This window comes from Buteo buteo, chromosome 16 (assembly GCF_964188355.1).
Source record: "Buteo buteo chromosome 16, bButBut1.hap1.1, whole genome shotgun sequence".
In the NCBI taxonomy this organism is placed as follows: domain Eukaryota; kingdom Metazoa; phylum Chordata; class Aves; order Accipitriformes; family Accipitridae; genus Buteo; species Buteo buteo.
In genome coordinates this window covers 14588181-14598770 of record NC_134186.1, presented here as the reverse complement: position 1 = coordinate 14598770, position 10590 = coordinate 14588181, and the positions used below count along the sequence as shown (strand labels likewise).

Sequence of the window (10590 nt, the reverse complement as noted above, 5' to 3'; positions counted from 1 at the left end):
GATGTCAGATGCCGGGAGGGAGGGGGGGGGGGAAGGCGGGGGAGCGCCGGCCGCAGCCCCCGCCCGCTGCGAGACGGCCATTTACACTGCGGGCCAGGGGCCGGCGGGAGCCGCGGCGGGGAGGGAGGTGGCCGGCCCGGGCCGGCCCTGCCGCGGCCGGCTGTCCCGCTCGCCCCCTCACTCCGCCCCGCACAGGGCTTCCCCCGCGGCGGTAGCGCCAGCGCCAGCCGCCCGCCTTTCCAGTCGGGGAGCGCTAGAGGGAGCGGCAGGAGGGTGAGGCGGCGGCGCCGCCGCCTGTGAGGGCGGTGAAGGGGTGGGACGCCGGGCGGTGCGGGGCGCGCAGCCCGGCCATGTCTCCGGGGGAGGCGGCGTCGGGCTGAGCGGCCGTGCGCGCAGCGGGGAGCGCTCTCCGCCACCATGAGGCGGCTGCTGCTGCCCCTGCCCTGCCTGCTGCTGCCGCCGCTGCTGCTGCTGCCGGCCGAGGTGAGACCGCGGCGCGGAGGACGGAGTGGGGCGCGGGAGGCGGCGGCGGGGGGGGGGTGTCTGCTTGCCCCGCCGCGGCCGCCGGCCGCCGCACCTGCCCCTGCCGGGAGCTGCCCCGGCGGCGGCGCCCGCTGCTCCGCGGGGAGGCGTGCGGCCGGCGGGGCAGGTGTGCGGCCGGGGCTCGGGCTTTGTCCCGAAGCGGCTCCGCCGGTGCCGCCCCGGGAGGGGAGGGGAGGGGAGGCCGGGGGCCGCGGCGTGGCCCGGCCCGGGGGAGGCGGCGCTCACCTGGGGTTGGGGGGGGGGGGCCGCCGGCGGGATCCCCGGGGCCTCGGCCTCCCCCCGGCGCTCCCCGCTTGCCCTTCGGCGGTCCGAGCCCCGCCCGGCCGCGGCGTGGGGGGCGACCCTGCGGTGCAGCCGCGTGGTTCCTGTGGGGGCATGAGGCTGCCCCGGTTGTTTACCTCGCTAAAAGCTGCCTTGGGTAGAGCAGGGACGGCTCCCGTCTCCCCGCTGAGTGTTGTAGCCTGCCTTCCCCGCGTCGCTGCTGGTTAATTAGTAATACGTTAGTTGAACATGGCCCGTGCTGGTGGTGCGCATCACCCACGGGGTTACAGCCTTCAGGAGCAGCGTGGAGTTTTCACGGGAAAATCCTGCCGTGGTGCGGGGAGAACAGACCTGGCAGCGCAGGGCCGCAGGTCAACAGGAGGCCTCTGCCGGCACACTTGTGTTTCGAGCCTCCCTCTGTGCCCGAGCGCGTTGCAGGATGTTCTTCCAAGAACACCTTTCAGTGATGTAAAATCAAGATCATTTGCCTGGTGACCTGCTCGCTGCGTGCTGGCATAGACTTTCACACCGTGCTTCTCTCGGCTGATAGCTTCCTAGCGCTCCTTTGGGAACGCTTCATGACCGCTGTGAACTCTTAACGTTTTGGGGCTTGCTGAGCTTTTGCCTCCAGATGAACCTGCTTGGCCTCTGTGCCTCAACGGTTTCTGCTACAGAAGCATGAACATGTGTTGGTACGGACCAAGGTGCTCAGTAATCTGTGGTGGCAGTTCTGCCAGGCTCGTGCTTCAGTCCAGCCTGAGAGCTGCAGAGCAGAACTATACCACTGTTTTAGATTTTTAACTCTTTTCTCCTTATCTTACATCGGCACCAGCTTGTGATTACAGCCAATGGCTATTGTAAACCTTTGCTTCCTCCTCCTTTTGTGTCTCATTCAGTTTAGGGTAACTTGCAGTGTTTTGTTGTTCCTTCTCTGTTTGCTGTTTTACCAAGCCAAGGTTTAAAAAATCTCCTCTGAATAAGAGCTAAGAGTGACTCAGGAATCAAAGTACTCCAGCATTTTGGAAAAGCTCAGGGCAGGCCTGGATTGTCCTTGGACAGGCTCACCCAGGCAACAGGAGCCTTGTGGGCACATGGCTTGTATTCACTTCTCTTCCTTGAAGCAGAGGAGCCTTTGTGTGAGGATCTGCCAGCCATGACCTCTATTGTTTGTAGCTTTTCTTCTTAAGCAGGGTATGAAATCTTGATGTAGTGATCTGCTTGTCCTCTAAGTCTAGCTCTTAACTGGTGTCTAATATGATAAATACTAATAAAAAAAATTGGACCCTCTCCTCAATTACATGTAGTTACGTTTATGCATCCATCATCTTGGGGTCCAGCTGTGCATCCCACTGACTCCTTTTGGGACCCTTGAGTAGGTCCTGTCATCCCCTGATAGTAAGAGAGCTCCGATCAGCATGCTACAGGACACAGGTCAGATCTGCAGATTTTGGTGTGGCTCATAATTTTAGGTGGGAGCTCCCCGGCTCATGGTGTCATGGTCTGAAAATTTGGAAGACTATAGTTTTTGACGGTCTCAGTTGTGGCTTTAGGTGTACCTGTGAATGTGAAGGCTGGTGCAATGAAGTTGCCATTCACCAGACCCCTTGACTGGTGCTGGTCAGCACTTTTTGCGAAGTTTTGAACATTAGGAGCACTTGCTTGATCTACAGAGAGAGGTGGGGGAAGGGCCCCTTAGGAGCTTCCTCCATAGAAGAATAGGATGTAAACCGAGTCCTTGCTGATGGGTGTGATTCTGCAAATTGTCCGCTCATTGGAAATCACTAAATTTCACTGTGGCCACTTATGGCAGGTAGGGGGGATAACTCATGTGAGAAAAGTGTGTTATGTTTATACAGCCCATTAATGCAAGCAATAAGAATGCAGAATAAAGCCTTGCTTGGAGGGAATGCTTTCTCTAAGCACAATAGCCTTGTTGCCTCATCCAAGTAGTGCTCACTGGTCTTGCCCTCTAAAAATCAGGATGGGCTCTTACAGGGAACAGTTTTGCTCTTTGTGGTGGGTTCGTTGCACGGGTTAAGGCAGATGTCAGAGTTGGCCAGTGTTGTTCATGGTGTGACATGTGTGCAGGTATGGGGACGTGGCCTGGGACTACCTGGCGAGGTATTCAGCTGGTGTAAGACTATGACAGCAGCTGGCAAGCCTGTCAGGCATGTGGCATGAGCTGGACTTTGTGCATTGCCAGTAAGAACTATTGCCTCTTGTCTGCAGTCTCCCTGCCGGCCCATGAGAGGAAAGGCAGCGAGTCAGGTGGAAGTGGCTCTTGGCTGGATCTGGCCTCCGCGTTGCCTTTCAGATGACTGTAGGGTTGGTAAGGGGACAGTGCTCCTAACACAGGCAGCATTGTCAGCCTGAACGCACGCAAGGGCTGGAAGCATCCCGAGCTGTGGAACGGCTGTGTCATGGCAGCTCCTGGGTGGTGTGACAGGCATATGATCTTTCTGTGGCGTCTTTTGCTCAAGGATAAGCATCTTCCTTATTTTTAATGAACTACAACATAGTGGGCAAGGTTGGAGTTGTTAAAAAACAAACCTTGCTGTGTGGGTTTTTTTTATGGGAGCTAGTGACTTGAGAATGATCATATTAGTGATATGACAACATAACATCTACTATGTTACCTACTACTCAAGAGCAATGGACTTCTAAGCTCCAGTGTTTGTGTGCTTGTTTTGTTGCCTAAACTTATAAATGCCTTTTATGTGGACCTAAGAGCTTGTTCTTACAGCTTATTCCATGCACAGAACTCCTACTGATACTGAGTCACTTATATAGGATTATGACTTAATTACTGATCTGAATGTCCAACTGAGGAGTTTAAATGAAGTACCATCGTATCTAAAATGTGGGCTTGCCATGTGTATATGTTGCATGTCAGTTAATTTCTGCTATATATTGTTCATTGTTAAATCATCCTTGTTGATTCTTCTCTTATATGGTACTCCAAATTTAAATTTGTGAAATTATTCTGGGTAATCTTCAGGAAGTACAATTTAACAAAAATATTTTGCAAATACTTTGTGACATAGGTCTACCTGTAGCTGATTTAGAGCTTTTTAAAAGAGTAAAGCTTGAGAAATGTGAAGCTCATTTGCTGCTACTATAAACACACTTCTGGGTTAAAACCTTTAATGACCACTATTAGAAACACAGGTGTGGGCATCACTGATCTGGAGACCTGAGCAGGCCTGGACTTAGGCAATGTAGACTGGAAAGGGAACCTGTGGCTGTGAGCTGAGTTTGCTTGTATCGGAGGAGCTTAGAAATATACTTGTCCTCTGTGAGGACAAGTTATTTTTCTGTGATGTCTGACAGTTGATGCTGAAATGCAGAGACTTTCTTTTTTGTTTAAAACTGCAACACAGGTTAATTTCACATGCTTCTTTATGTTCATTACAAGAACACACAACACAAACATCTTCCGCAGTACTCAGTAGATGCTTTGTTTTCAATGTGGCATGGATGTGTGTAGCGCTTCCTTAGCTGCATAAGGCTGACTGCACATTGCAGCACACTCAGATGGTTTCCAGTACTTGATTTTAGTCTCCAGCCAGCAACACACAACAAAATATCTTCTGCATGTTTGAGATCAGAATTCAGGCCCACAGTGGAAATGTTGTCTGTGCAAACAGCCACGCTATTATTAGTACTTCCTCAATTATGGGAGCTACATGCAAGTCTTTGTTGAGGGTTTTCATGGCATGTACATTTTTTTGGTTAGTTTCTAAATATGAGAGAGAGAAATTGCTACTGTTTTAAAATCTTTGGTTGTTTATTGTGTAGGCCATAATCCATATAATTTTAATTTATGAGTTTCCTTCTTCCTACTAGAATTACAGTGTATCATAGAGTGAGCATTTCAACAATGTTAGAGAGTGGTTGGGAACTGGGAATTTGATGTTTGTAGGTGTGAAGCCTGTCTCATGTCACTTATTTGGGTTTTTTGCTTGCTTGCTTGAAAGAAGATTCCCAATATGAGCAAAGGAGAGAAAAGCTATTAAAACAGTCAGTGGCTGCACATCTGGTTGTCAGCCTGATGTGACTGCTTTTGGTTAGACTCCAAAATTTGAATGTAAATAGTACCTTGAACATCCTGAAAGGTCTCTGGAAGTGTAGGAGGAGCTAGTTGGATTTTCTTTAGCAGAGAGGGCCTACTGCTATGTAGGAAGGGGAGAGTGAAAGAGAACCTTGCCTTAAATGGAGGCAGCAGTAGGAAATTAACTTTCAGCAGGAGATGACTACAGAGGGGAGGACTTTAATTGTGGGGGAAAAAGACAACTAAGTGTAGGTGAGCATGTGCTAATATGAAATGTTAGGAGACAACATGTGGAGGGGAAGGAGTGATCAGGCATGTGCAGGAAGAGAACAAAACAGATGCACTGCTCTGGAAGGCTGCACCAAGGCTTTTCTCTTAAGTGCTTTCCAGCTGTTCCCAAATGTATCTGCACATAAACAGGCCTCCTGGGGCTATTAATCCAAAATTCCAGAAGAAAATCCAAGATGAAGTGGGAAGTGTATTTCTGTAATCCAGCAAAGAATGGACATACATGTGGTCCAACCAGACCTGAATCAATAAACTTGTGGCCTCATTTAGTTATCTTCTGTGTCATTCATGGCCATTCAGTGGAAGAGGCAGGGCAACACAGAGTAATGTCTGTATCTTTCCGTAAATATTGTTGGTATTTGGCGTGTCACTGAATGTAGTTAAGGTTATTTTCCTACCATCACCAGGAAATTGGAAGAATTCCTTGGTATTAGAAACTACAGAGTCCAACCATCACTCTTTCCCTCCGTGATTTATGTGAGACACCTAGGGCAGCATATGAAAGCCTCCTTCTCCACCTGTAGAAATGGAATGGGAGAAGAGGAGAGACTGTGCTTTTAACTGTGTCTCAGAATAGAGGAAATTGCGCCTACAGCTACAAATGGGGGAAGGAATTATGTTGGCGTCTGCTGTGGTACCAGACCTGTGGGGTCTGTAACTGATCTTGGCATTATGTGGTGCTTCAAACCCAGTTGGTATATGTGGGGAAGAGAGCTAAGGTCTGTGTTTGACATGAGTCCTACTTGGGGGAGGAGAGGGGACCACTGGAAGGATTACCTTTAAGCTCTCCTAGCCAATGCCTAGAAATCTCTTTCTTTTCCAGTGCTGCACATCTGCTTGTCTTGGTTTCCTTTTCCTGTTCTTCTTGTACCTCCCACTTGTTAGGTACGCTTCTGACTTTTCTCCATTGTTTTGTACAGTTTTAGTCAAACTACATGAGTAAAAGTAGTATCTAGTATGTCATTGGTAAGTTCCTAATGCATGTAAAGTTTTTGTTGTATATTGCATCAGGGGTTCTCCTTTAGGCTTTAGAACGTGGGGTTTTTTTAAATGTTCGGTTGGGTGGTTTGTTTATTGGAAAGACTTCATGGGTTTTTTTTTGGTTGATTGGTTTGGCTTTGTGGTGTGCAGGAGAATGCCACTGACATACTGTAGTACTGTTTTCTGTTTACTGGGCCAGGGACTGAGTATAAGGAATAATTTGTATGAACTTCACCCTTATTTCCCCTATTGAAGGTAAGAAATTTCTGCTTCTGAGACTACAAAATCATCAAGTAAAGATTTGAACATCAGGTCTGGAGCTTTATTGTAAATTACAGCCTGTCTGTTGTAGCCTGGTAAGCAGATGCAGTCTCTTAGTGTATCCGTGTTGGAGACTGTGGGTGTTTGAGAAAGGGTGAGGGTGACATCTGGTCCTGGCTCTGTGGAGTGGGTCTCTTCTGAGCCTGAAGGTGCTGGAGCCCTCTCTTCTGTCGCAGCCCAGGTGAGAGGAGGGACTTAAGTGCCTGGGAGCTTTTCCTTGTTAGGATTTTATAGTTTGTATCTAAAACACAGCTGGCTCTGTGATTAGGTGCATTCTCAGATTAATTCCTTACTTCCTTTTGGCAATATTTTGAGAAGGGGTTTTTTTTGTCTGCCAGCTTGCAAGGAGTTGGGTTCAACCTAGCCTAAATAGGAGTGCTCCTTAAAGAGGGGTTATTTGTGCAAATGAGCTTTGTAGAAGCTCAGCCTGTCCCTGGTCACGGGGGATCATAGCTTGGCATGTTCTGATGGGTTTAAATGCACATTTAAAAGCCTCTGCTTTTACTAGTTCAGTGGGATTTTTTTTTTTTTTTAAATACAGTGTATCAAGATGAATCATTCATGGTTTTAGGATATCTTGGTAGGTGGGTGCTAAGATAATGGACTCCACGTACCTCTATGAAGACTCCTAGCCAAGGTTATGATGTTATGCATCTTGCTCTGTTTGCTGACCGTTGGTTTTCTGCAGTGGGAGATGGCTCTGGAGGGTGTTTTCTCACAGGAATGCTGGTGACTTTTGTTTCTGCATTCCCCATCATGGTGGAGCTTAGACTGCGCTTTCTCTCGTTATTTCCTTTTGTGCACTTGGATTCTGTTAAGTTAGTGCATTTTTAATAAGCTTCCTTGTTTATTTTCTTATATACACACATGAACAGGTCACTGCTGGCAAGTCTATTTCTACATATCTAATTCTGAGTCCTCATTTTCAGATTACAATTTCTACCAACTCTGTCCCTGGAAATAAGTAGAGTGCCATGCAAAGGGCAGGGGGTGCCCAGCCAGAGGGTTGGCTTGGGAGTACTCTATTGCCTCATGAGACCGGAGGATGCTGCAAAGGATGGGGCAGCAGGCTGTGGCCAGGGAAAGGTGCAGCTTCGTTTTGGGGCAGGCCAGCCTACATATGCAGCAAAGCATGGGACCATCTGTGATACTGCAGACTGTGAAAGTTTCCTGCTGCCTTCCTCTAGTGCTTGTTGTGCCTGCAATGTGAATAGTCCCTGCAGATAAATGGAGGTTGCTTCTTTTTGCTGCCTGTCCTCCCCAGCGTTTCCTCGTGCCCCAAGTGGCTCAGCCAACTGATACCCAGAGCATTCCCTTGAAACTTTGAACTTAATTTTGCGAAAGATGTCATGATACAGAGGAACAAAGGGGAAAAATTACGAGAGTTGATTTAGTTAGCTTCATCAGGCCGCAGCCTGTATCAGCTCAAGGACAGATGACTTGTTAGTTACTGTCTGAATTCGTAGTAAGAGGGATCGTATTGTTGGTTTTGTCTAAACTTGCTCTGCTTCTTGTCATTGTGCAAGGTGGCCTATGTGTTTTGAAGTGGAAAGGGCAGGGAGGATGCTAGAGTGGTAAATAGTGTCCGGCTGAAAATAGGAGAGGCCTCCGCCACTAGCGACATCTGAAACAGGAAGAATCGCTCTGACTGGAAAGGGGACCGGTGTTCTGTGCTGGCAGGGATTTGGGGCAAGTGACTTCTCTCTGTGACCAAGATGTAGCTTTGGCTGAGAAAGAGAAGGGCTTCCACCGTTACCCTCCGGGTTGCAGGTGAAAGAAACGCACGTTAGTAGTTTCACTGTGGCAGAAAGTAGCAGTGTGGAACCATCAAAAGAGACTGACTCAACCTTGCCAGTGGTTTTATTATATTAGGCATGCCATGGTTTCATTGTACTTTTTAAATATTAAAGTGTGCCTCATTGTGAAAACCAGTGTGAAGGGAAAAAATCGGTGCTTGTGGCTGGCATCAGATTTACATATGCAAAATTTTATTGTGTTAATAAGGGAGTTTAGGGTTTTCCTCGTTTTGTGATCATGCTCAGTTGTTTTCTCTGATTCTGCAGGAGCTTTATATACTTACAAATGCCTCAAACCAAAGGGGAAATAAAATGAATGGTGGTAAATTGGTGGGGTCCTTTTAGGTCATCAAATTTTGCTTTCTTTAATTGTTTTTCTCCAGTGAAAGCAGATACGGGAGTTCTAATGTTGTCTTGATGCTGCACGTATTATGATCACCCATTTATAACCAAATTTGGATTTTGGGAATTGACAGTTCGTGGCTTTCCTGCTACATGAATTAAGCTTTCAAAATTCTAGTGTTCTTTCAGTCCACTTGCAGGATGAGCCACTTCTTCTAATACTAGGCTTGGAGTTCAATGCCAATAAAAACATACTTGTTCTGGTCAATTCCAAAGCAATTTTTTTTGCGAAGTAGTCTGTGCCTGGTTAACAGAGGTCTTTGATGGTTTCACTTTCTGTGGATTTATACTTTTTTTTGTAAAGGAGAAATACAAGAAGTGTAGCCTCAGTTTCCTTCCCACAGTCTTTGTAAATGTGTATCTTCAACAAAACTGAAAAAAAGGGCAAAAAACCCCCCCTCTTTCTTTGGGGAAGTTCATTATCTTTGGTTTGGTTTGCATAATTCTTTGAGGGGAATTCACCTCTAGGGTCTAGTTCCGTGCAGCTGGGCACCAGGGAGAAATAAGCAGCCCAGCTTTGAGGTCAGGATCTGGCCTTTTTAGCTGGTGTACTGTGGATGCCACATACACAGGCCTGGTATTTTAAACTCGGTTTCCAATAGATGTTGCATCTGACAGCTGAAGAAAGGAGACTGACATACTCTCACATGAGATAAAAGGGCAGCATTAACATCTGGAGAATGAAAATACTTTCTTTTTCTTTTATCAGTATCTGTCTGCAGTTTAAAATCCTATTTCTGGAAATATTTCTGAGAAGAAAAAATGGGAAGATTTTTGTGAAAGTTTGGGTTGCATTTTTTTTAAGTGACTAATAGACTAGCCAGTTATTCTTTCTAATGAACCTTGTACTAGTTTTAAGACTCTTCTTACAATCAACTGAAAAAACAAACTTTATTGGTACTATTAAATTGAACGTGTTCACTTGAATGATCAGTGATAAATTAAGTGTATTGCTGCATTCATGTTAAAATAATTGAAACTATCTCTTAAGTACATGCAAAGCATTGGTAGATATTCGTATTGTGAATGTGTTAACTGAAATCCAATTTTAAGACATAATTATGGGAAAGGACAAAACTGTAAGATCTGGAATTAGATCTGTTGGCCCTTTGTCCTTTAATCTCCATAACAATACAGGTAATTGTATGTATACGATAAATCTCAACAATACTCTCCCTTGTCCCTGTTAAAGGAAAGAAAACTTTCCTTTGTCTGTAACTTATCAAGGACTTGCATTTGGAGATGTTAAAATTTCTGGGAGATAGTTACAAATAAAAAAGCTAGCCAGCTAACAGAAGCAAGTAAAAAATTTCTTTTATGTGTTGAATTCATTTGGAAACAGGCATCTCTTCCAGCTTAACAGTTACAGATTAAATATTGTTATAAAGCGTTTAGCCATTTCTTCATAAGATAAGAGTTTAATGGCCAATGTCCTCCAGCACCGTGTCAGTGCATTTTTATCTTCTTGTCATGTCTTCCTCCAGCTTTAATGATTTTTCATTATTGCCGAAAGGTAGTTGATCTAAAATGTAAATGTCTTAACACAATGTATTTTTTTATGTGGATTTGAGACTATGAAATGAAAGTGTAATTTCTTCTGTGCTTTTGTTGTGAGTGCGTGTCCAGTTCCTCTGTGATGTGGTAATTTCTGAGCTCTACTGTAAACTCGTAGTAAAAGATCCACATTAAAGAAGGTAATAATTAGCGCTCTATATTCACGACATTGAAAGCTTAAAATGCTTGAAAAAAGCAGCTATATCCTTAACTAACTTTATAATCATATAACCTGCTTTTAAAAAAAAAAAACCCTAAAAAATCCCCCCAACCAGCCATTATATGCTTTTTGATGATTAAAGCATATAATTAGTTTATTGTACTCTGAATTAAGCTAACTTTCTTTTTCTTCCCTGTCTGCAATATTTTGCAAAGTACTGACACTGCTAGTGA

At 45.9% G+C, this 10590-nt stretch overlaps 1 protein-coding gene across 2 annotated transcripts in view; it reads left to right on the top strand.

Annotated features, from left to right (window-relative positions):
* Positions 1-276: 276 nt before the first annotated feature.
* Positions 277-10590, top strand: part of PTPRJ (protein tyrosine phosphatase receptor type J) — a 77926-nt gene continuing 67612 nt past the window's right edge. The window contains exon 1 of one of the 2 annotated variants that reach the window (XM_075047940.1): positions 277-483. In XM_075047940.1, the coding sequence (XP_074904041.1) occupies positions 418-483 (66 nt within the window). In that variant the 5' untranslated portion in view covers positions 277-417. The remainder of the gene's footprint in view (positions 484-10590) is intronic. The other variant, XM_075047939.1, reaches the window with a different exon arrangement.